Here is a 27,456-nt window from a genome sequence, read left to right as displayed (position 1 = left end):
TTTCTTCCAGGTGCTGCAGTTTCCTTCCCAAAGATTATATTTAGATGGATTGGTACTTCAGTGTGGGTGTGTGTGTGTGTGTGTTCGTGTGTGTATGTGTGTGTGTGTGTGTGTGTGTGTGTGTGTGTGTGTGTGTTACATCCGGTATATTCTTCTTTATACCCTGGTTTGTAGCCTGCAGTCATTATGAGTGTGCAAACCTCCCCTTGTATGGGAACAATCAGCAGATTGAAACCACCGTCTCACTCCCTTGGGGAATTACAACCTGGTATCAGCTGTTCATTCCTACTGTCCTCTACTTGGCTTTTCTATTGCTTGAGCTGCTGATTAATCTCATGTTTTCTGGGTTGTGGGCAGGGCATTATCTTTCAATGCTGCGGAACTGGGTATCCCATAGTATTCCTTTTAACTGCTCTAATACACTTCCCATGAACAACGAATACTGTTGCATTGGTGATACCTGTGATGATCATGTATAGTTATGTGAGCATCTCACCATAATAGTACATGTTTGAGTAGAAAATCACTGCTGCAGATAATCTACCACCCTCCTCCTTCCTGGTTTCATCTCTAAGTTGTAATTGATTAGATCCTTTGAGATCTAGAGTCTCACCATATCACCTTAGTACACATCTGTACAATTTTCCCAGTTGCCCTTGCCTTTTTGGAAGACATGTCAGCATTGCTGTGACCAACTCTAACACATGGCTAGTCATCTAAGACAAGAGTCCTGGGGGCTTACTAGAACAAGGACTTGGGGAACTGTTTTACCCACTTAGAAAAAGCTTACTTCAAATGCTTTTCTGCTAAGAACAATTGAATAATGTAGTGAACCTCACCACCTTAGATGCTGTACATCAGCCTAAGTTTGGACAAGCAGGAATTATATTGGTAGGGTCTGAGAACACTTCAGAAGTTCCCAACTTTGGTATTATAGTGCATAGTTAAGAATATCAGGCAAACAAACCAACTCTTTGTCTTCATTTATAAAGTTTACTGCGGAGGTGATATACTCGAACATCTAGTGTGGTGAGCAGCTCATACAGTTGTACTTTTCTTCAGTATTCATGATAGCTAGCATTAGAAGAATTTAGTTAACAGGCCCTCACATTGCTCAACAGCTTAATTTTAGCGCTCTCACTGTGAAACAGAAACTGAGAAAAAATAGTTCCACTAAAACTGACATTTTCTTAAAGTTCAGTTACTGGTTAGTAAGTACACTTCCTGGATGCCAGCAACATAATCATCCAGAAAAGGTGAAGAGTAAATACTGTCTAGGAAAGATCCAGCAGCTGTTCAGCAAAATGTAGTTCAAGCTTTAACTTTGGTTCAGGAGATGGCTTCCAATAATTTAGAGGAAAAAAATAAATCAGATGTATTCAGAGATGATTAAAATAAATGAAACTGAATATATAAATTAAAATAACAATAGGCTGGAAAAAATATAAGAACTTTAACTATCTGTTCAGATAAAATGAACTAGGCATAGATCCCTACATAACTCACTGGATTGCCAGCTGGCTCACAAATTGGAGCCAAGAAATCAGGATTGGTGAGACCACCTTCACCAAGAGACTGGTCACCAGCAGAGTACCTCAGGGATCCATGATGATCCTATTTGGCATCTGCTACTTGGAAGTCAAAGCTAATGTCAAGAGCCTCTAGCTCACCAAGTTTGCAGACGACTGTTAATTAGGAACTATCATAGATTTCCCCCATGACAGCAACATCCTGGAAGAGAGACTCACACAGTCAAATGACTGCTGCCAAAGCTGTGGTTTAAAAGTCAAGGCTAAGAAGTACATTATAATGCCTTTTGAGAAAATGTTCATACAAGCCATCGATGGGGAAGAAAGAGGTAACTGGAGAACTTATGTTTTGGGAGTATAAAGAATTGGCAGACTTCAAAAATTCCCTGCAGAATACTGTGTCAGAATTATTGGGTGAGAAAATGGGTGTAACTAAGGAAATTATTTTCTGAGCTAGGATTTAGGATCTGAATTGCCTAGATGTATTAAGGTCTTGCTAAGTTTAGTTTTATTGGCTGCCAGAAAAAGCAATTACTAGAAAATGGAAATCAAAGACTAAACCAACTGTATTTGAAGTATTGAATATTACATCACGGATACAAAACTGAGACTGGGATCTTTAGAAAAAGGTAGGAGCAAATTACATAAAAAATGGAAAGTTTGGGAAGTATGCATGCAGAATAATACTTTGGAGGAGGAGGAGGAGTAAGATTTAAGGGAAGGCAGGAATTGACCGATTTATGTAGTGTTGAACTGATAGTTATACAAAAACATATATGATGATGTATAATATTTGTAACAAGGAACATGTTAATATGGTTTGTTTTCTTATATGTAACGGTATGTTTACCTATGTCTTAACTGATGATTCAATAAAGAGTTGACCCAGTAATTAGGGTTATGGGCACATATGTAGGCAGTAATCTGGTCTTCAACCAATACGTATCCAAGAGGGTAAGAAAATTATTCTCTGTTGCTAATCTTATAAGTATGGTTTTGACATCCTGGTCCAAGGAAATTATAGTACCACTTTACTCAGTCCTAATCAGACCCGTCACTGAGTACAATACCTCCTTCAGCATGTACCTGACCAGGCATTTGCAACAGTTGGAATGCCCAATACCCCCTTCGGCATATACCTGACCAGGCCTTTGCAATAGTTGGAATGCTCACATAGGTTCCTCGCCAAAAGGGTATTAACACACTGCCCTACACATATCTCCTTAAGTTCTTGTCTCTGTACTTAGTCTCCTAAATGTTACTGAGGCCCAGTGTATACCTGGCATATAAGACATCCACAGATCCAGCCAAGATGGATCTTTTACACATCCACAAAACAAACCACACTAAAAACACTAGATTAAAGAATTTAAACGTTGCCTGAAATGTAAATAGAGCATGCTTGCAAGACTGTTGTGTCTCAGGATACCCACACTGTGGAATAGGGTCCGCATATGTGTAAAGCAGAGTTCTTCCATGACCTTATTCAAATGTAACTTTTTTGTTTTTTAAACAGAAAACAGCTTTACTGAATTATCAGATATGGCATAGGCAGTCATACATGTATATGAATGAAAGTAAACCGTATTGGCATGTTTTTAGTTGCAGATATTATACATCACATATAATCTTCTATACAGTCATTGTCAATCAAACATTATGTAGCTCATTCATTTCCTGCCTTCCCTTAAACATCATTCCTCCTACACAACATTATTCCGTGTGTATTGTTCCCACAATTCCCATTTTTCTATGCAATTTGTCCCTACCCTTTTCTAAAGATCCCTCTTCCAGTTCTTTTATGTCTTTTACTATATTATCAACTTCTAATATGATTGGTTTAGACTTTGATTTCCATTTTATAGTTGGCAGCCACCAGAAATAAATTCAGCAAGCCCTTGCTATGCCTCGGCAATTTGGGTTCTATATTACAGCTAAAAAAAATTCCTTAATTGCACCAATTTGCTCACCCAGTATTTCTGACAGAGTAGTCTGCAGGTAGTAAAGTCTGCCAACTCATTACACAAAAAAAGAAGTCCTCAATTACTTCTTTCTTCCCAATCACACTTCCAACATTTGCAATCTACCAAAGGAAAAATTCCTTTCCATTATGAATTATTGCTTTCTGATTGTGCTATGTATAAAAGCCTTAACCGTGTAGCTCTGAAATATCATTTCAAATCAGCTAATCCCAGAACACCTTGTTCTATTGAAAGAATCATCTTATTCCACTTGACTCTTGTCATCTTCACCTCTTAGATAAAATCCTTCAATTCTTTGTTAATTGCTATCCACAACTTCTCTAGTTGATAAAAGTATGCCTGACCTCTATATAAAGCTAAACTGAGTAAAAACATTTTCACTGCATGCATGTTTCTGTCCATATCCATAAAACAGAACTTCCACTTTCTCAGTTTTTGCATTATCTTTTGTTTAGTCTCTTTCCACATGTCCTTAGCTGCCATAGCAAAATCCTTTTTAACCCATACTCCTAAGTACTTCATTTGATCATGTCCGCATAAATATGAGTATTGCTGAACCAGTTCATGTGCGGGTACATAGTTTACAGCTATTGCCTTTGCTTTATCTTCTTTAATTTTGTAACCTGAAAACACTTGAAACTGTCTCAGAATGTTCCATGACACTGGAATATCCTTTTCTGGTTTTATTAGGTACAAAATAATATCATCTGCAAATAAAGCCAAGTTTTTTTATTATTTCTTGATACCAGTTATATCATTGAATTTCTGAGTCCCTTATTTTCTTTGTCAGCGGTTCTAAATATAATGTAAATAACAAAGAGGACACCCCTTTCTCATTCCCTTGTGCAAACAGAACCTATCAGAGAGGAACTGTACCACAGTTTGTCACCTGTGATCCCTCATATTTCCTCCTAATAAACATTATTGTCTCAGGGAATGCAAATACTTCCATTGCCCTAATCATAAAATCCCAGCTTACTCTGTCAATGCTTTCTCTGCTTTAAGACCCACGGAGGATAGTGATATTTTCTTACATTCTGCTTCCCTCTCAATCGTCATTGTTGTATTAATGTTGTCAAATGTTTGCCTTCCCTCCACAAAATCGCATTGATCCATATCTATCAATTTTGACAACATTATTTACATTATTTTAGCCGTTATAGACATAAACACTTTATAGTCATGGTTTAGTACTGAAATGGAGTTGTATGAAGCTGGATCTGATGGGTTAGGTATTACAGCCACCACAACTTCCACACAGGATATTGGTACTTTTCCTTTTAAAATACTGTTAAACAAAACCTTCCAGATCTTTATCACCTTCTTCCGTCCTAGTTTTCAAACTTCCACAGGAATGCCATCTATTTCTGGAGACTTTCCTGTAGATTGGTTACACATCAGCATTTTTATCTCATCTCCTCCTGTCCTGTTAATAACTGAGCCTCATCTACCTCTAACTTTGGCATATTTACTTCTACAAATATTTGCATTTGTACTTTTTTCTTGATTTGCCCATTTCTCTGCTTTATACAGATCTTCATAAAATTTACAAAATATTTCTAGTATCACTCCAGGATCTCGGATTATTTTCCTCATTAAAGGCTCCCTAAGCTTGGCAACAATCCTTTATACTTTCTGTTGCCTGAGTCATGCTCCGGAGTCGTAAAACAGTTGCTTAACAGCAGTCTTTTTAAACTCATTCATGTAGCCACATGGTCCGTTATTTTCTCTGCAGCATTCTGCAACTGTGCCTTTCATTGTTCTGATAGACTTTCCCTATTTTGCAATACTTTAACCTTTTTTAGTCCCCCCAAGGAATTATTGTTAGTTCATAACCATATCTCTTTTTCTTTTATTTATGTCCTATTTTTAAACTTCACTTTTATTTTATCCTACTCTCTAGCTATATTTTCTTAAGAAATGTCTGTCTTCTTTAATAAATACTGAATAATTTCCTACCCATTCCTTAAATTCCTCTCTGTTTAATAGATTGGTAGGGAAGCTCCAGTAATTCATTTTCAGTTCATTACCCTGCATTTTTATTTTAGTTGTTATTGGCATTTGATCTGAAATAGTTACTGGATGCATATCAAAACTTTCAATTAAATAGACATGGTCCTGTGAAATATAATTTTCTACTTTAGGGAGTAATAATTATTTATTTATTTAACATTTGTTTACCAGGAAAGTGTGACTTGGAACAAAGCCAATTTTCAGCGGAGGCCCGGAGAGAAATGCTCCTGACGCATGTCTTTGTAATGTGGGAGGAAACCAGAGCACCCAGAGGAAACCCACACGAATGCAAGGAGGACATGTAGACTCCACACAGAAGGCACTCCAGCCAAGAATCAAACCGGAGAACCTCTTGCTGTGAGTCGACAATGCTACCTCTGCACCATCCGTATTAAATTCTGTCCAAACTCCTATTACTGAATTCATATCTTCATACTGAATATTTTCATTAATTTCTTCAAAAAATCTAATCTCTTTTGTTATATTTTCCCTTCTAAACACCCCAGGTACATCCTCACTGTTGCAAGTCTAATTCCAGTCTCTGCCTCTAAGTACTATTCCCTGTTGAAAACTGATTATTTCTCCCAGAATTTTCTTAAGCTCCTTTGTAGCAATTATAGGTGGAATATAAATACATACCAGTGTAATCATCCTCCTTTGTCACTACAAATCTACCATTATTATGTTTTTTTTCCCTCTTCTATCACTATGTGTAAAAACGTCACACAGACAAACCAATCAGTAAAAGGTACAAGAAAAATCTAGCCAAGCTAAAGTTTCCACTGTGTGATTCCTTTAAACCTCTTGTAGATTGAGACAAGTGTAAAAGCTAAAGCTTCAGAGCCAGTGTCCAAGGAGAGAGTTCAAATCTGAAGTTGTCAGACCCATCCCTTCCTCTCTGAGCATTGGGTCTCAGTAGCTTGGCTCCATTGTTGACGTCAGAGATGAGAAGGGTTGAGGCTATGGGCTTTGGCATCTCTTTTTGTACCAGATTGCAGAGAGACTTGCTCAGTCTTTGAGGCTTTTCATTGGGTCATATCACATTCAAAAGAAGAGTTGCCTACATACGTTTTGGATCCAACCCTACCTCAAACTTATTCTGCCCCAGAATCCACTCCTCCTCATCGATAGTTGTATCCAGAAGTCTTGGGGAAATTCTTTGAGTTCTCAGTCTGATTCAGACCAGTTGCCAGATATTCCTCAACATCAGGTACATAGAAAGTAAATATACAAACAAAAGTACTTGGATTAATCACCAGAATCCACAGAAGACATGGATTTGAAGGAAGGAGGAAGGTTTCCTGAGATCCCCATATGAAGACGTTTCCTTTGGAAAAATTCTAGAATTGGTTAAACAGAAAGGAGGTTGGCTCACAGATACAGCTTCCCCAGAAGTATATGTGTTCCTTTAGGCTTTTGGAATTGGCTTTTCTACATTTTGGGTGCCTGCCATGTCCTTATTGCTCTACTAGCTCAGTGAGCCTAGTAGGAGCCTGATACAGCATAGGTTGGTACTAGGTTATCGGCCCTAGGGCCTATACAAGCCTAGCCATAACAATTCCCTGGCTATTTCTTCCCACAGTATTTACTTCCCTGGACCCCTGTCTAGCAGGGCGACTGACATGATCCCCGGGGTGAATTTCCTATCTCCCATCCAATCATCAAGGTTCCTTTTAAAGAGGGCCAAAGAGTCTCTCTGCTTGACATGTATGGGCAGTCTATTCCAGAGTCTGGGGAGTCTCTGGATCAGGAACCTATCCCTCCAGCATGTTTTCTTCCTTGTGATGACAAGGTTTAGATCCCTGGAGCATGTGTCTCTGAGGGATTGGGATTTCTTTAAGTGTAGAATGTCCAACAGCTCTGGGTTTGACATGGCCTTGTATGTTAAGTAGAGATTGCCTCTGAGTAGACGATATACGACAGAGTATAGGTGGAGTTTTTTTTAGACGGTCAGCATAGAGCATCTGTTTTAGGCCTGTGATTCTTTTAATGAGGTGTTTCTGCGGCCTTTCCAGTTGTTGCAGATGTCTTGAGAGGTACATACCAAATTGTATTCTATAATGGGTCTAATGAGGGATGAGTACAGTGGGACAATGACCTCCTTTTTTCTGGATGAAAAGCCTTTAGTGATGAGGTGTAACACATAGAAGGATTCCCTGACTGTTGTGGTGATGTGGTTATCGAAGGTGTGACCACTGTCCACCTGTGTCCCTAAGTCTCTTATCACACTTTCGGTGTTTAGTGTACTGCCACCTATGTGGTAAATCACGGGTACGTGTTTTTTCCCAAAGGAGATAACTATACAATCTGAAGTTGTTAATCTTCTTCCTATTCATCACTGATGGGTTTGGTTCTGAGCCCTCGAACAGTGTCGGCCTTATACCAAGCTTGCATGCACCAAAAACTCTCAAGCTTAGCTGCTACCGACAATGCCCTTTGCTCAGTTACCTCAGATCTCATTTGCCGCACAGTCATATAGCAGTGTTTCACCGAGCTCTCCAGCTAAGTGCTTTTTTCATCTATATTTAATAGTTTGAAAAAATTTTTTCTTCTTTATAACTTGTTCTTCTTGTTCTATATTGCTTCTGCTCTACCTACAGCTATTTCTCTCTTACCATTGTTGGTAATTTCTTGGTATCTCTAACTTTCTACCTTTACGGTATCTTGTTACCATTGTTGGTATTTGCTTTTTCTCTCCATTTCCTCTCTCTGTCCCTTGTGTGCGAGAGTGTGTTTTGGAATGTCTGAAAAAAGGGAACTACGGGGTTTAAACACTGCTGTTCTTCCAGTGGTAAACTGCCGAATAGTGACCTCCATGAGGAATGTGTTTACTGTTTGGGGGTCCCGCAGTTATCAGCGAAACCCCTGTGTGATATCTGTGCTAGTTTCAGTCAGCGGATGCTGAATGAATGTTGTAACAAACTTATTTTAAAGGGCCTGCTTGCTTCACCTTTTTTGGAGGCCATTTCTGCGATGGAGGTCTCACCCCTCCTGCTTCGGATAAGAAACATCCTCGATCAGACCCCTGTTCACTGGCCAGTGACAGAGGTAAAGGTCACAAGCACAAGGCCCATAAGTCATCTTCTGAACACCATTCTGCCTCCTCAGTGCTGACTACCACATTGGCCCCGAGCTCGGCTCCAATGAAGTTTACCGAGGTAGCCTCGTCGGCGCCCACCCCGGCACCGACAGTTACGGCAATGCCTACGTCCTTGGTACGGACCAGTATATCCACTTCTTTATTGGTACTGACTTCACCCATTTCGACCCTATCGGTTCTGACAATGACTTTGGAACGGTTCCTGTCGTCCACTCCTATATTGACTTCTGCTCTGAGACTGTTCATGGCTCCGACCATGCTGTTATTACCTGTTGCAAAATTGGAGTCATCAGTGCCGTTCTGCGACCCACCACGGACCCGATACTCATCCAATGTGGACCCGTTTGCCGGACAAGCCTGCAGCCCCTTTTTGGACCAGCCTGACCCCCTCAGGTGCATCGGTGAGATCCACCAGGAGCCTTTCTGAATTGGATGTGGTGCGACTTTTTGATCAGCTGCTGACTGCTAGGGGAATCTCAAATCCCCACTCCTTGCTTTGGGTCTATTTCTCCAGCAACCCCTACTTACTCTCCTCCCTTGGACCCGTCTGTTCTAAGGTTCATCTACCCAACTTTTAATAGAGGAATTCCTTCCTCGGTGCCGACAACAACTCTGTCTGAGGCTCCGAGATCCCTTTGGGTGCCGGTTCCGTCGGAACCCACCCTTCCTCAATTTCATGCTTGGGGGGGTTGAGCCCCCAGTCCCGGTGTCACTTTCGACAGTTATGTCAGCCCCGACTTTGGATCAGAGGGTGACTACTGCTCCAAGCTTGATTGAGGCTCTGTCCCTAGGGGCAGACTCTCTGGAGTGGGGTGTGACCCCGGTTCCAATTTTGTCTTCTTCGTTTCCGGGCTCCCATTCCTCTTCAGGCAGGCCCGCTTTCTGGGTGATGGAGAGGGCGCTTGCTGCCAGCAATCCTCCACAGATGGTTATTCCTCCAGTTCCCTCTGAGCCACAGCTGTCAAAGACCACCCCCTTAGGACTCCGAGAGCACAAGGCCCAGGAGACCGCTGTCCAGGGCATTTCACTTTCCGAGTCTTCTTAGAATGTTCCCACCTAAGAACCCACTCAGAAACGGATGTGTAAGAGAAAACACACGCACTCCCCTGAGGAGTCCCACACAGAGGATACGAACTACGATGATGGGGAAGGGTCCCCATGGTCGCCCCCTGATGATGTCTCCTTCGGGGACATCATGGAAATCTTGAAACAGATGGGTGACTGGAAGTCCTCAACCCCTTCCTCAGAGGAATCTGTATTCCTGCAGGCCTTTCGCTCTCAGCCCTCTACTTTTTGGGTGACCCCCCCCCTGCCAATGAGCTGGTTAAACTCATCATGCAACGGAATTGGAAGAACTCCCGACTCCATTGAGGCCATCCCCAGGAGATCAGACAAAGCACTCTCCCCTCCAGAGGATCAACCCCATTGGACCAGAGGCTTGCCAGTGGACGCTATGGTGGTGGCGGCTACCACGAAAAAGGACCTTGCAGAAGAGAGTCCTGCTGTTCACCCACCCAACAGAGAGTCCCGGGCAGTGGACAGGTTAAGGAAGTGAGTCTTTGCGGCAGCGACGTTAGCGGTTAGGTCTCTGAACTTTATGGCACATTTTACGAGGCTCCAGTGAGATTTCATCTCCGAACTCTCTGGAACCCTCTTGGGTCAAGTATCGAATGGAGCACGAGATAAGGTTGCTTCCCAACTTGCCACCCTAGAATCCATATCTAATTCATCCATGAGGTTGCTGTCACACGCAACCAGAGCAGCTAGAGCTGCGAGTGAAGGCGCAGTCATGAGACGTCACGCCTGGATGTGCATCTGTGACCTCGCGGACTCCTTCAAGTCTTCCTTTCTAAATGCCTTCAGCTCTCTTTGGTGCGAAGGTCAAGGATACACTAGCCAGGTACAAGCAAGATGGGAAGACCTTGTCTGCCATTGGCCTACACTTTTCCAAACCTCAGAGTTCATTCTCCAGGAATCAGAGGAGCGGAAAGATGTGGCACAAGAAGTCTCAAGGTCCTTTCCACGACGCACATGGCGAGGACTCCTCCAGAGGCAGAGGGGGTTCCAGTAATGGAAGACATCCTTTTTGGGGCAGAGGGGGTCCCCGGAACCAGGGCTTCAGAGATTCCTTCTCAGGTAGACCATATCAGTGCTTCTGAGGCACTGCCCGATTGCTTTCCTCTGGAAGCAGTCGGGGCACGTTTCTCTCTGCACCAAGATGTCTGGCTATCCATTACCGAACAATCAGTGGGTGCAGAGAATCATTAACAGACGTTACCATATTCCACTAATATCCTATCCAAGACCTCTTAAATCCCTTCCCGATGTTCCACCCAGTCAAAGGGAGGAGGCAGCTTCAGAGATATGAAAGCTACCTCAATAAGAGCCATCCAAAAGGTCCTCTCAGATCAGTGCGGATCAGGTGCCAAAGAAAAACGAGGGGGTGGAGGCCCATACTGGATCTCAGTCATCTAAACAAATCAGTAGTTCAGACCAAGTTCTGCATGGTCATGATTCAATCCATCCTCCCCTATCTGCAGGAGGGTGTGTGGATGTGCTCATTAGATCTCCGGGAAGTATATTACCATATCAAGGTGGACAAGCGCTCCAGGAGCCTCCTTCACTTCCGGCTGGAAGCCAATCACTACCAATTCAGAGTCCTGCCTTTTGGTGTCTCGATGACCCCCAGAGTGTTAAGAAAATGTCTTGCAGTGGTAACAGATCCTCTGCGACTTCAGGGATTCCAGGTATTTCAATATCTAGACGATTGGCTTCTCTCCGCCTGCACCAAGCATCTTCTGGTCAGGGCCCTCCGCTACACTTTGGCTCTAGTGGAGTCATTAGGCATCACCGTACACTGGCAGAAATCAAACCTTCAACCATCACTACAACTGGAATTCATAGGGACAGTATTCAACACGCAGTCAAGCCTACTCTCTCTTCCACTCCACAGGCTTCAGAGACTCAGGGCACAAGTTCAGGTGATACTTTGCCAAAGCAAGGTGTCTGCAAGGGAGATTCTTCAAGCCTTAGGATCTATGGCCACAGCCATCCCCATAGTCCCCTTAGCCAGACTACACATGAGATTACTGCAATGGTTCCTTCAGGCCCAGTGGATAACCAATCTCCACCCCCTGAGCTCAAAGATTCTCAACACCAACATTTGCAAACAAGATCTCCTCTGGTGGATGCGTACAGACGAAAATCTTTGGTGTCATTTCTTTCAGGTTTCACAACCCAGCACCATGGTGAGCATGGATGCTTCCCTGATTGGGGGGGGCACTTCCAGGGAAAGTCGGTCCAAGGCACGTGGTCCGATGTAAAGGTCAATTTGCATATCAGTGTCCTGGAGTTAAGAGTGGTGCTGTTGGTGTTGCAAGCTTTTCATCCACTTCTTCTGTCCGGAACGATTGCTATCCAGTCGGACAACATGTCCGTGGTCTGGTACATAAACAAACAGGGGGGGACCAAGTCTTACCCCCTTTGTCGCGAAGCCATGAGAATCTGGCAGTGAGCGATAGCTTCCAACCGCTTCCTGATCGCAACGCACATCCCAGGGAGCTCCAATGTGATTGCTGACAGACTGAGCAGATGCATACTTCATCCTCACAAGTGGTCTCTCCACCCGAGTGTTGCAACAGAAATTTTCAGTCGCTGGGACCAGCCATGCTGCAACCTTTTCGCCATCCCTTCAAATGCAAAATGCAGCAGCTACTTTGCCCTCTTTCCCCTTCTTGGGGAGTCACTGAGAGACTCTCTAATCCACGATTGGCCCACAGGTCTCCTTTATGCTTACCCTCCAATTCCTCTCATCCCCCTCGTTCTGTGGAAGGCTATTCGGTTGAGAAGCAAAGTGATCCTCATTACTCCGTTTTGGCCTCGTCAAGTGTGGTTCCCCTTCCTTCGACCTCATCTGTTACAACCTCCTTGGATCGTAGACACTCATCAGGACCTAATTTCTCACCCACAAGGGCTGACTCCTCCGAATCTGTCCACCCTCAAGCTCACAGCTTGGTTCTCCACTTCCGTTAGTTGCCAGGCAAGAAACCCTTTCTTCACCTGTCAGGGATATTATTTTGGCTTCTCATAAACCATCCACCAGAAAACTTTACAAGGATAAATGGAAAAGATTCTCTATTTGGTCACGTAATCAGGAGCTAGACCCGTTCTCAGCCCCCTTAGCCACTATTCTTCATTTGGCCGAGCTGTTCAACAAAGGTGCCTCCACTTCTGCCATCCGAGTCCATCTAGCAGCTATTTCCAACTTCCATAATGGGTCTGAAGGAGTACCACTTATCTCCTTTCATCTTTGCAAGACCTTCCTCAAGGATATTTTTCACAACAGGCCTCCCATCAGACAGCCGGTGGAGGCATGGAATTTGTCCTGGGTTCTGCAGGCTCTCTCTCTGCCCCTGTTTAAGTCAGCTGCCACCTGTGATCTAAAATTCTTATCTTGGAAATCCTTATTCCTGGTGGCTATAACTTCAGCAAGACAAAGTTTGGAATTACAAGCATTATGTTTCAAGAGCCCTTATCTGATCTTTCATAAGGACAGAGTATCACTTCGAACTATCCCATCCTTTCTCCCCAAAGTGGTTTCTTACTTTTCCATTAACCAGTCCATTGAGCTGCCTGTGTTTTTCCCAAATTACTCTAACAAGGGAGAATACTGCCTATATTCCCTGGATGTTCATAGACGATTACGCTTTTATCTGAACAGAACCATATCATTCTGAAAGTCAGACCAGCTTTACGTTTCCTTTGCAGACCATAGAATGGGAGCTGCAGTATCAAAGGTTACTTTGTCTAAACGGCTCAGGGATTGCATTGCCTTCACATATTCAGTTATGGAGAGATCGAAGTCTGGCCAAATCAAAGCTGACTCAACTAGGGCTATTGCAGCATCTGTTGCCTTCCACTCTAGGGCCTCCATGGATGACATTTGTGCAGCTGCCATTTGGGCTAAGCCACACACTTTTATCAAGCATTACAAATTGGATCTGATCTCCAAGGGGAAGAGTGGCCTTTGGCTCAATGGCTCTCGGGAATGTTCTTCCATACGGGCCACCCAGGTTCTCCAAGTAGCTGGGGACTTGGTCCCATAAGTGGTGAAAAGGAAGAAGATTAACAACTTCAGGTATAGAAGTTATGTCTTACCATAATGTTCCATCTGAGTTGTTGATCATGTTCCAGTCATCACACCCTCCCACCGATCCCCTCCTAAGGTTCCTGGTGGATCTTCTGGGTCTTCATGGTGTATTAGGGTTTCTGCACAGAGATGGCCTCTGGCTTATTCTTTCTCTATATGTTGCATGCAAACTCGATCTGAGGTAACTGAGCAAAGGGCACTGTGGGTAGCAGCTTAGCTTGAGAGTTTTTGGTGCACACAAGCTTGGTATAAGGCCGACTTGGTTCTGAGGGCTCGGAACCGAACCTATCAGTGATGATTGGAAGAAGATCAACAACTCAGATGGAGCGTTATGGTAAGACATATCTTCTTTTTTCTTGGCAGTGAGCTTGAGCCCATGGCTCAAGCACGAAGCATCTGTTTCTGTAAGGCCCATTTGTAGAATATCCATATCATTTGGGGATTCAGTAATGGTTCCCAGTTTGCAGTCATCTGCAAACTTTGTTAGCCGGAGTCCCTTAGTGTTGGCCTGTACTTCAGAGAAGTAGATGCCACACAAGAGTGGTCCCAGGACTGAACCCTGAGGTACTCCACTTTTCACTTGTCTGGAGCTGGATTTGGAGCACAGCCTGAAATCTGACATTATTCTGTTCATGTCAAAAGACAGACTTCACTGGAGTTAAGGGTCCCCCTATGGATGTCATGGTTGTAGTAGCAGCCACAGTGAAGGATCTCTCAGAGGAGAATTTGCCTGTCCATTTTCCTAACAGGGAGTCTGCAGCCTTGGACAGATTTGGAAAAGAGACTTACGCTTCAGCGACATTTTCCCTGAAGGTACTGAACTACATGGTCCATATTTTTCAGCACCAAAGAGATCATCAGTTCTCTTTCAGGTAATTTGCTGAGGGATATCTATAAGATAGTGGAATCCCAGATTCCTACCTTATCTTCTCTTTTGAATGTCTCCATGTGACTGCTTTCAAATGCAGCTGATGGGACAGCCAGACCAGCAGGTACTGGTATACTCTTAAAGTGCAATGCCTAGATGCAATTGTGTGAATTTGCAGAGGGCTTTAAGATGTCCTTCATCAATGCTCCTTTTGATGGTACTACATTTTTTGACCTGAAATTAAGGAAACACTAATGGCCTGAACCATCATTCTTGTTCCTGTGTCAAGATTTTATATGAGGGTTCTGCATTGGACTCATCAGTCCAGTGGTCTCAACGTTATCACTCCCTCAACACCCCAGTCAAGTTAACCACAGCATGCAGAACCCACATAGAAAGGTGGATCACATCAGCACTGACAACATGTCATATAATTTGTTTTCGCCTCTCTCTCCCCTATGGCAGTAATTACCACGGATGGTGGGGGGCATTAAAGGGGAAGATGGCTCAAGATATATGGACATCCTTAAACACCAATCTCCACATCAAAATTTTGGAAGTTCTACTTTATCCATGCTAAGAAGCATGGTAAGAGCCTGTGCTTCTACTTTTACCAAGTGCTGTCTGTTTTTGTCTTATCTTTTTCCTCTCCCAGATGTAGAAAATAACTTGAATGCTTTCAGAAAACAGTATCTTTTAGCCATTGAAAGAAAAAGTGTTTTGTTTTTATTGCTCTCTTATCAGTTTGTCTCCATAGAAACATGAGATCCAGATACAAGATTGCCTTTAACTACAAGCTTCTCATGTTGCACTATGAGCATTTATTTCCTAAAGGAAAACTTTTCATTACATTCAGTGCTCTTTTTGTTTGCTTGTGAGGAAGACAGGAAGACTGCTTCTACACAACTGGTCACCCAACATCACTATCGAACGCCTCTATGAAGGCTCATTTCCCATGCTTCAGAAGGTGCTTTGAGAGCTGCGGGTTCAGGAGTAACTGTGAGACGGCAGACCTGGATGCGACTCTGTGACTTTGCAGAGCCTTTTAAGTCATCAATGCTTCCTGTGAGAGATCTACTTTACTTGGCCTATCAGTTAAAGAAACCCTGTCTAGGAGTGAACAGGACTGGAACATCTTATCTGCCATGAGGATCCATTTTTTTATACCTCAAAGGATCTTTTCCCAGAATCAAAGAAGTGATGGAAAATGTGGTTCCAGATGTCACAAGGCTCCTCCCAGGACTCTTATTGGACAGATTGCCCATGGCAGAATAGGGAACTCTGATAATAAAGAAACCTTTCAGTGCTCTTGAAGGGTTGCCCAACTGCTGCTCTTTGGATACAGTCAAGGGCACTTATCCCTATATCCACAAACCTGGACAGCCATCACCAAAGATGCTTGGATGCAGACGATTATTTCTAGAGGTTATTACATACCCTAAAGCCCCCGCAATCATTCTACAAAACTTCCAGATGTTTCACCCAGTCACAGCCATAGAAATACAAAAAATTCTGGAAAAAAAGAGACAGCCAGATGGTCCCCCCATACAAGGATTCAGAACTTATTCAAGGTAATTTTTGGTGCCGAAGAAAATCAGAGACCTGAGACCCATCCTGGATCTCAGCAACTTAAATCAATATGTCAAATGCTCCAAGTTCTGAATGGTCACACTTCAGTACATTCTGCCAACTGTGGGCAAGGACAATTATTGATCTGCAGGATGTGTACTGTCACATCAAAATGGACAGGCATTCCAGGAGATTTCTTTGCTTTTGGCTGGGAGACAGTCATTACCATTTCAGAAATCTGCCTTTTGGTCTCACTATAGCCCCCAGGATGTTTACCAAGTGCATGCCCCCAGGATGTTTACCAAGTGCATGGCAGTGGTTGCAGCTCACCTAAGACTGCTAGGATCCCAGGTGTTTCCATATCTTGATGATTGGCTGATCTGTGCTCCCACCAAGCATCTACTGATTCAAGCCTGGGACTGTTTGCTCCAACTATGTCTTCAACTGGGCATTACAGGGAACTACACCAAGTCTCAACTCCCCCCACTCGAGTCCTTGAGTTTTTTGGTGCCTGTCTGAACACGGTTACCCAAATCACAAGTCTCCCTCACTCAAGGACAAATACATTACAGGGACAAGCATTCCAGTTTCTGTATCTTCTTTCCCTGACAGCAAGGTTGGTTTTGAAACTCCTGGGATCTATGGCAGCTTCTGTAACAATAATGCACTCAAGATAAAACATGAGGGTACTACAATGGACACTGACAGTGCAATTGTCTGTCAGATGATATCATCTTTCTGATCCAATACTTATTACAAGAATCTGCAAAGAACACATCATCTGGTGGACCACTACTAGAGAAATTTCTCAAGGTCACCCTCTTTTCCTTCCACCACCCACAGCCACTGTGACTACAGAAACCTCCCAACTGGGAGAGCGAGGGGCATTACTTGGGAAGGACAGTCCAAAGTACTTGGTCCCACTTGAAGGCCAATCTTCACATCAGTGTGCTGGAAGTTAGAGCTGTCCTATTAGCGCTGCAGGTGTTTCAAGATGTTCTTCCTTCGGGGATGATTGCCATTCAGACAGACAATATGTTGGTTGTCTGGTACATCAGCAAGCTGGGGGAGGGGGGACCAAGTCCTACCCCCTCTGTTGAGAAGTGATGAGAGTTAGGCAGTGTACAATTTCTTCCAACAGCTTTCTTCTGGCATTGCATGTCAGAGTGGTTTCCCAACCTTGTAGTGGCAGAATCGATTCATCATCAATGGGGCCAACCAAACTGCAACCTCTTTGCTTCCCCTCTCAACTCCAAATGCAGCAGGTACTTTACCTGATCCCACCTGAAGGGGAGTCACCAAGAAATGCTGTAGACCACAACTGGCTCCCAGGGCTCCTATATGCTTTTCCTTATTACAGAAAGCATTGTACTCAAAGTGCAAAGTAATCCTCATTTCTCCTTTCTGGCCTAAACAAGTATACTTCCCCTTTCTATGGCCGCATCTTGTGCACCCACCTTGGGTGTTGGATCTGACTAAGGATATTCTCTGTCATCCATCAGGAATAGCTCACCCACACATTCTGACCCTCAAGCTGACAGCATAGTTTCTCCACTGCTAAAGATGGCTAGACAGTAAAGGTTTTCATCTCCAGTCAGAAACATCCTCATATCTCCTCAGATGGATTCTCTGAGAAAGGTGTATAAGAGTAAATGGAAAAGAGTCTTCCACTGGGCTGTCCAGAGACAAGTAGATCCCTTTTTAGCACCCATTTCAGATATTCTAGACTTTCTTCCTTCCATATTTAACAGTAGCACTAGTTATTCAGCCATAAAGATTCAACTTGCTGCTATCTCCAGTTTTCATATAGGATATAACCAATCTTTTCTGTCTCATCTAGATTGTGTAAAGCCTTTCTTAAAGGCACTTTCTTACTCCAACACCCCCTCCTCTCGGACCCTACACCACCCTGGGATCTAAATATTCTGATACAAGCCCTGACATGACATGAGATGAGTGTCAGAAGTCCAGGCCCCCTCATCTAAGCCACTATATCTAATTTTTCACAAGGACAGGGTGTTTCTTCACACTAACCCTTCCTTTGTACTTAAGGTGGCCTCCCTCAGAAACAGCTATAAATTAGTCAATAAACCTTCCTATTTTCTTTCTAAATTTTCCATTAAAGGAGAGTACATACTCCACCTTTTAGATATGCATTGGCAACTTTGATTGGATATTCACAGAGTGAAGGATTTCAGAAAATCGGACCAGCTATTTATTTCCTTTTTTTAAAGCCATACTGGGTAAATCTGTTTCAGAGGTGACTTTAGCCAAGTGGCTTACTGATTGCATTTCTTTTGTCTACAAAGAAAATGGATTGAGATGGCCACATCCTCTGCTTTCTAGTCTAAAGTTCTGTAGGTAACATTTGCAAAGATGTCACTTGGTCAAACTCTCATACCCTTCATTGCTCATTACCAGTTGGAGGCCTTATCAAGTAATTGATTGGTGAAGCTTGAAGGAAATCCCACTTTACTTTCCAGATAAAACCTGCATTAAAGGTCTACACTTGATACATTTGTAATGAGTGAATGCATTCGGTTCTGGTCATATATAGAGTCAGAACATATTAAATAATGTCATTTGTGGCATTAGTTGTGGAAGTAGCTGTTTGCATGCAATTTCTGGAGCCAGAAGTATGACTAAGTACTCACCTTGACTTGTATGTATATATGTATGCATGAAGAAAATGAATGATCTGGAAACTGTAGGGCCACTGTTGCTCCTAATGCTTTCCTGCTTTTATTTCAGAGTGCCTGGAAAGATTACAAGGACAAACAGAAAGCAGAATTTGAAGACCTTTCAACTCTCCACAATGCTGCAGTCATCATCCAGTCCTCCTGGAGGAAATACAGGGAAGAGAAAAAATTCCTTCAAATGCGGTCTGCAGCCATCTGTGTTCAGAGATGCTGGCAGAGGTACTGTAGACGCAGGCACTATGCAGCTGTGTGCATCCAATCAGCATGGCGGGGCTTCAGGGTAAAGTCAGCATACAACAGCCAAAGGAGGACCATCGTCTTACTACAGGCAATGTGCCGAGGTCATATTGCCAGGCTCAGGTAATGCAATGTGGAGAATACAAAAAAAAAAAAGTGTAGCACAGACTTTCCTGCCTGAAGACAATTTCTGGAGTAATCTTAAGGGAGGTTTGTTTGCTGACAAAAAAGTAATGATGAATTAAATGATTAGCTGCATGCATTTAAAACTGGACAATACAACTCTTTTAAATACATTTAAACAAATTTCTTAGTAAAATCAAATATACAATCAGTTAAACGTGAACAATGAATTGCAAAATAAGTGGTTTTAAACTGGTATCATATAGAACTTACACTATGCATTTGGACACATCTATACCAGTATAGCTGTAGATTTACTGACTGCCTACCCAGTGACCTGAAAGTCCAAGCAGTAGTTGCACAGCTACTCAAGCAATGGATCTTCAGCTTGAGTTCTGTCCAGGAATGCAGTCCATCTATAAAGGCTTCAGAAACAAAGCAGAATCTAATGCATTTTCACTGGCAGATTTTTACATCTTTTTTTATGAAAAAAGGCACATTTAACTCGGCCTGATATCTTTCTGAAAAAAAGGCTCATTTAACTCAGCTTAATACATTGTAATGTATTTTAAATGAAAAAAAAAAAAGCTGCGTGTTTCACTCACCCTGTCACATTTCTTCTACTCTGAAAAGAATTACATTTGCTTCTGTATGGGACAAGCAGAAAATGTCAGGATAGCTGCAGACCTTTTAGCTTAACAGCAGCAGCAGGAAAAGTCATGGAAGGAATCCTGAGGGAAGGTTGGTAGCATTTGTAAAGGACAGCAGTTCTCCAGGACAACATAGCCAAGAGCTAAAAAGTCAAACTTGATCCAGATTCATAACTGAGTTATAGGTGAATTTGAGAAGACCAGTAGATGTAGTCTGCCTGGTAAACTTCATGAAGGCCTGTATCCTTGGTCTAGTACTCTTCAGAATGTTTGTTTGAGACATACCTGTGTGAAGGCAGAAAAGGATCAGCCTCTCTGCTGATGATACAAACATAGTTGCAGCAGTGATTGATGAGAATTAGAAATTAGTGAAGGATTTTGAAAGGCTGAACAAGTGGGCAAAACGATTACAGCTGAGATTTATTGCAAACAAATTCAAAATATTGCATTTAGGTCACAACAACAATGATATGGAGTGCTGGCTGGGAATTGGAAGTGATGACAGTAAGGGATGAACAGACTCTAAGGGTGCCAGTCACACCTGGATTGGACCTCCAAGTGCAGAGTCTGAGGTCAGCAGCAGCACATGGAATTCTGGTGTGTATCCCTGGGGAGGGATAGATTCCCAAAACATATGGGTAATGCTTCCACTATACAGGAATCTCACGTAAACCACACCTTGAGTACAGCATGCAGTTCTGGAGTATTCAGAAGACTACTACCGGAAAGATCTGTGGAATGAAGATGCAACAATGTGACCAGAGGCTGGAAGAGGTAGAGCTACAGTTGTTCTCTCCTAAAATACTTTTAATGTCAGAGAGAGTTGTGGACCCATTGAATGGACTACTGGAATGAGTGGTGGAGATGAAATCCAGAGAGATATTTAAGGGGCATGGTGCAGAGGTAAAAGAGAAAGATGGAATAAGAAAGATGGAGAGAAGAGGCAATGTTAGGGCACTTATAAAAGGGCAGACTAGGTATACATGTCTTCTCCTTCTGTTGTAAAGTAAATATATTTGCATTTGTTCAGTATTTTGGCCCTTCTTGTCAACTGGTGCTCTGTAATGCCAGCTTCCATTAACAGAGACAGTCCTTTATTGAAACGTTTTGAGATTGAAGTTTGAATATGAGGACTGACTGGTATTATGATACTGCCTGTTTGCAAGTTGCAGTCATTCTCCCAGTCTGAAACATACTTTGAGGTTAACTGTTGATGTTTGGATGGGACTTTGGAGAATTGTTAGACTGAGAACTTTGTCTCTTATAGTACAGGCCTGTGTTTTGGAGATGTTGCCGATTCTCTGTATATTAAGTGATTCCTAGTATTTTATCTTTCTAGGTGGAGCTGGTTATTTACCCTGAGGCTCTTATCTCTGTAGTTCAAAGTGCTCCTCACCTTTTTGAAGGGGACATTTTATTTGATACTTTCTATGTTAAATACCTCTACCCCATGGATTTCTGATTTCATATTCAGGCAGTTTAGGCTAAATTTGTGAAAGATTTTTTTTCCTTTAATTTCAAGCTCTATAATCTTCATGCTTTGATTTTTGAAAGACAACTGTGTTTTGGCAATCATGTCGCGGCACTGCAAACCTAAGGCTTTACTCTGCACTGATTTTAATTTGATCATTTTTACTGAGTAAAGCCGTATTAAAATTAAATGCCCAGTGTACCTCAACATATTCTGTAAAGCATACAAAAAAGTCACAAAGCTAAACTACTCAACATTTTTTGTCTGCAAAAGTGGTGGTCTTGTTTTAAGCAGTGTCTATTGAACTGATTGTCCCACTGTATTGTCTTTTGTTAAATATAGCTGGATAAGAATCCAAAGGGATAGTCCTACCTGTGTGGTCTACTTATGTGGTGTTATGGCATTAGACATTTATTCAAAAGTGTTATGGTGCTTCATATACATTTTTAAGAAATATTACAGAGTGGGTATTGCTCTGTCAAGGTGCTGGTCTCCTAGGGCATCCTCTCCAAATAAGTTGTCCATTGATTTATTTATTTATTTACTGCTCTGCATCCAGATAAATGAACTGCTGTTTGTCAATATTTGGCATGCTACACAGCTCATAGCTACTGCAGCAGCTCTCTGCTTTGGAGAGTATTGCATGAGTTATAGGAAAATTATCGTATCTGTAGATTTTTGAGAAAGGAGCTTATGCACCACAAACAGCATTGCATCTCCTTTCTGCCCACCCACGCGTACACACACACACACACACACACACACACACACACACACACACACACTTGTTTTTCGATTAGAACTTGGATTTAGAACAGTTTATTTTGCTGTTGCAGCATTTCAGCATATCTGTGTAGGAGAAATGGTCAGAATTTGGTAGATTTTGTAAATGTTACATTGTCAGTATTCACATATCTTGTGAGGACATTGAGTCCACATAGTTAGAAATATCCTTTGGCAGTTCACTAAGGTTTAGTAAGCCCCCTTGTGGTTTGTGATGAACAGCTTATCTCATGTGCCAGGGGTTCGTGCATGTATTGAAGGACCCTTAAGTAGGTTTAAAAAAATCCCAAATTACAAAAAAAAAATGCAAGCATACAAAAAAGAGAGTTGAAATAGCCAGTTTAAGACTCTGCTACTCAAATTCAGGCATTCTGTAGTTAGCATCCAGCCAAATGGAGTCACACTGCCTTGCTTTATAAGTCAAACCATTCAACACAACCCTAATTTTAGTAACTACAAATGTAGTAATACTGGTGATATCAGATGTAAGAGGTTTCTTTCCAAGTACCTAAATGTCTTTGTGGCTCAATATTTGTTTATTATTAACACCTATAATAAGTTTCCTTGCTGTAGGGTATACAGACAAGTAGAGGTACAGTTGTGTATCCAGAAGAGTGTATAACTACCCTCAACTTTGAATGCCAGCATGATGTCTGTTTTGAAGTAATAATAGTAATGGCTGCTGAGGCTATTACATTATGTCAATGGTTAGTTCAGTGCGTTATGGTTCTGTACCTTAATATGCCAGTAATTTCCCTGGCAATAATGGAGACATCCCTTTAGAAAAGATCAGATTCCTTAACAGCAAAGTGAGGGAAAAAGGCAGCACAGTTAAAATGTGATAATTTCATCCTTCAAAAGATAATAGTGGTAAAGGAAATCATGTGTAGAGGTACAGCATAAGCTAAAATCCACTTGCAAAAGTTGAAACATTCAGTATCAGTCTGATCTTTCTTCAGATGAGATGTGTGGACTCTAAATGCTGTACAAAAGAAAATAAAGACAGATGATTGCTTTTACCCAGAAAGCAGGCTTCATCAGATCTTAAGATTTAGCATTCGTGGTATTTCATTTGTCCTTACTCCAAAGACACTTGAGAGGGTGGGCAGGAGCCTGTTGGGGATCTCAGACTGGTCAAGAAAAAAGTCTGCTAACCCTACTTGAGCTATAGTGAAAAAATGTGATTGAAGTTTTGTGGGTGTATTCTCCAGATGGCATGTATTTCCATATTGGATGGTGACTGTAGTTTAAACTATGCTTACTTTGCATGATTAAAATGTTTGGAGTCAAGGGGATCAGTAATGAAAGTGTAAGAAGCTGGTGTGCATGTACCCTGCAAAGAGCCCTGGCATGTTTGTGTCACCCTTACAGGATCTTTTACAAAATATTTAAGTATTTAAAGTTTTTAAACTGTGAAAAATTGTAGTAAACAGTAACTGGAATATGAACTGCCAAATTACTCAAATGGTAAAGCATGACATCCTAGCAGATCATTAAAGTTAAGTAACATTTTAACATTTTTTAACATATTATGTAGTGCAGCCTATTTCAGGGGTCTACTTCACGTTGTCGTAAGCTGACAATATCGAGTCTGATATATCGAAAGTGAAGAACATTGTGCAAGTAGACGGAAATCTCCATAAGGGGAGATTTTCGTTCACCTCAATGTAGTGAGGTCTCAGAGTTGGTATATTTAAGTAGGGGGGTTGCAGGGGGGGGCTTGCCCCCCTGCCTACGCCATTTAGTTTTTTTTTTAATTTTTTTTTTTTTTTACATTATTCAATGTTTTACTTAATCAATCAATAAAGGTCGACCTTTGTTGATTTGATTAAGTAAACTTTCGATAACATTATATAGACGCTATTTCAGATACTCCTTACAAAAAGTAAAAATGAAGAGAATCCCATATGTATTTGGCGCAAGTCAAAGTTAGCTGTTTGGAGTATTCCGGGGTTCACATGAAGCTTATCATCCTATTTACCCTTCCATCCAAAGTGACTATTGGAACTGGAGTCATTTGTTTGATCCAGTCTGGCTGCATGCCAGTTGCTCGAGGCCTCAAGCTCTTGAAATTTGCCCTCCCATAATGCCCTGCACCATACAAAGCCCCATCTTACTATCAGATCTCTGCCAAAAAAAAAAGTGTTGTGTATAATAATAATTCCATTCTTTGTTTAAGACTTTGTTGAAGGTTTCAAGTGCTGCTGCTACTGATCTTGTTATTCCTGCTCTTTACTACAAGTAAAAGTTTCCAAAAATGCACTAAAAGTGGTCATAGAATCCTGCATGCATGATTGTTGTGTGATTTGTTTGGGACTAGACCAACTCTCTGTAAAGTGTTCAGTATTTCTGGGTTTCAGATTAAGAGCCCTTGCTGATTGATGCAGCAAGCCCATTAGTCTCTTATCTGCAGATGCTTGGAAGAGTGTGAAGAAGAAGGACAAAGATAGAGAAAGAGAAAAAGAGCGACAAAGATAAGGACTGTAGAAAGAGGAAAACAGAGGAAACCACAAAGACACTCTGTCAGGTTACTAGACAAAGACAGAAAGATAAAGAAGATAAGCGTCAGACACCCTTCATAAGGGATGCCAGCAACAACCTGCTCACCAGTCCACAGGACATCAAGGGCAGATGGAAGGAGTACTTCCAGCAGCTTCTAAATGAAGAAAACCCTTCAGAAGCTGTACTGCCCCAGAGGCAGCCTACAGTGAAAGAAGAAGAGGTGCCCATCCTAGAAGAAATAAGAACAGCAATAAGGAAAATAAAGTCAGGGAAAGCTGCAGGCTCAGATGAGTCCACACAGATATGATCAAGATGTTGGGTGAGTTTTTGGAGAGGTACTCATAGTAGTGTGCAGAGAAAGGCATATCCCAGATTACTTGAGAATAAAATATTTTAGTGGCAGTGTACAAGAGCAAAGGGGACATTCACAACTGTGGGGAATATAGGGGTATCAAACACCTGTCGTACTGCATGAAAAATGCTGGAGCGGGTGAATGATAAATGAATACTTGTAGTAGTAGATAATGGGAGATGAGAAACTTGGATTCAGATCAGGATGCAGCACAACAAACCTGATGTTTGCAGTGAGACAGATAGTGGAGAAGAAGCTATAAATAAGGAAAGAGTCCAACTGGGCATTCCTAGACTTGTTGAAAGAATAAGACAAGGTCACAAGAAAGCTGATTTGGACAGTCCTGCAATGGTTTGAAGTCTCAGAAATATTCGTCAAATTAGTACCAGCTATGTACAAGGACCCAGTGACATAAGTGTGAACAAATATTCAGACTCTGAAGGGTTCCCAGTGGGAGTGGTTGTGTATCACAGTCCAGCTCTGAGCTCACTGCTGTTCATACTGGTGAAGGACTACATTAGCAAACCGATTGGATGGGATAGATCTACAAAGCTGCTGTATGCAGACAATGTGACGTTACAAGCACATGCTGAACAAAAACTTGAGAAAATAATAGAGGAACAGAATGCAAAACTGAAAACACATGGAAAGAATCTGAGTACAGATAATACAGTTGTGACAGCAGCAAATGGGGAAATCAAAAGAACCTGAAAATTGAGATAGAAGGGAAAATAGTAGAACAGGTTAACTGTTTCAAGTATCTGGGAGGGATGGTTGAGGAGATGGGAAGTCTGAATGAGGAGGCCAAAGCTAAACTCATAGGGCTGCAGCCAACTGGCACAAAGTGTCTGCAGTAGTGTGTTGTCAGAAGGTTGTCAAAGAACTTGAAAAGTAAGGTGTACAAAACAGTGGTGTGACTAGTACTTCTGTATGGTATAAAAACATGGGCATTGAAGGCTGAACAGCTAAGGATGCTAGAGGTGATGAAGATGGAAGTCCTGAGACAGGTGATAGGATGCACACTGTAGGACAGATGAAGAATGAATGACATTAAAGCAGAAGCCCAATTAAAGAGAAGGTCAAAGAGAAAAAAAAATTGCAGTGGATTGGGCATATGTGCTGGAAAGCGGAAAACAATCTGGTGAAGATGATTTTGGGAGAGACGGGAACAAGGCAAGATGAAGTAAGGGCCTCCAGAAAAGAGATGGGATGGATTATGTGAGAGAAGACCTGTGGCAGTCATGCATGACAGTCGAAGGAGTTAGGAGAGGCATTGAATAAAGAGAGAGGGTGATAGCTGATGTGACATTCCAAACTCTTGTAAAAAAATGGGAAAAAGGAGGCTGATGATGATGACGTCAGTGCTTTCTCACTGAAAAAATAACCTAAATCATAAAGTGTATACAGACCATCTCTAAGTGGCTAAGCCTTGTCCCTCTTTGTAGTGTCATGCAGACTACTGTGAGGCAACCTCTGCCATATGTATAGAGTTTCAACAGTCCCTATTCTGTCCGACCTATTACACATTCACTAGTCCAATGGCAGCATAAACATCTGCTCAAGGGATCTCAATATTTTTTGCAAAATAAATATTTCATGTAGGAGGAGATATGATTGTATCAGAGAGAATACTGCTTCTATGGAATCATGTTCCACCCTGCATAAAACAATGTACTTATCTTACTCTGTTCAGTTGTAATTTGGACAAATGGATAGGTCACGAGAAATTCACCCTTGGTTTATTACCGCTGTACACCATGGATAGGAGAATCATGTAAATGTCCCAGCTTGTCTTGTTCACTTCATCACTGGGTTATTTGTATGCAAAATATAAGGGCTAAAAACTACCACTGGAATATTAGGCTATGATTCTTAAGATCCTCACAGATCAGTAGCCTAATAAGTACCTATTAACTGAAGTCTGCTTTTTCACTCGATACTCATTGTCAAGATCAACAGAAACCATCTCTCTCTGGAGGTTTAAATTGTTCAGGCTGGACGTCAGCACCTGTGCCTGCAGGGTCTTATTACCTCATTAATGCTTGTGAGCTGTGGAGTGTTGCATCTCTAGCAGCCTACATACCACCATCCTTCTGTTACAGCTCATTTTCTGAAAAAATCATGGGAAAAGGCATAAGCCAAACAAATGTGAATATGACTGCATGGATAAGGCAATCCCAAGCAAAACAAAGACTCTTTGTACCAAAGGCAAGCATCCACTCTGGTGGACCCCAGCCATAAACAAATTCTACAACAAAAGGAGGAAGCTACTACAAGATAGAGCAAAATCCTTAAAAGGTAAGACACCCTTGATCACTATAAGTAAAAAACTAAGAGCTCTCATAAAATCATCCAAAGCAAATTTTGAGAGAAAAATAGCTAAAGACTCAAAAGACAATCATAAGGCCTTCTTTAGCTATGTTAGAAAC

The 27,456-nt window shown here is 41.9% G+C and overlaps 1 protein-coding gene across 4 annotated transcripts in view; it reads left to right on the top strand.

The window, feature by feature from the left end:
- The window catches only part of MYO9A (myosin IXA), a 2,281,069-nt gene that overhangs the window by 1,803,629 nt on the left and 449,984 nt on the right, over positions 1-27,456 (top strand). For all 4 annotated transcript variants that reach the window (XM_044077496.1, XM_044077494.1, XM_044077495.1 and 1 more), the window contains exon 23: positions 18,962-19,269. In XM_044077496.1, the coding sequence (XP_043933431.1) occupies positions 18,962-19,269 (308 nt within the window). The remainder of the gene's footprint in view (positions 1-18,961; positions 19,270-27,456) is intronic.

This window comes from Protopterus annectens, chromosome 7.part0 (genome assembly GCF_019279795.1).
Source record: "Protopterus annectens isolate FY-2018-M chromosome 7.part0, PAN1.0, whole genome shotgun sequence".
NCBI lineage: Eukaryota > Metazoa > Chordata > Ceratodontiformes > Protopteridae > Protopterus > Protopterus annectens.
Note: the sequence above shows the minus strand (reverse complement) of the source record. Positions and strands in the feature narration are given on the sequence as shown.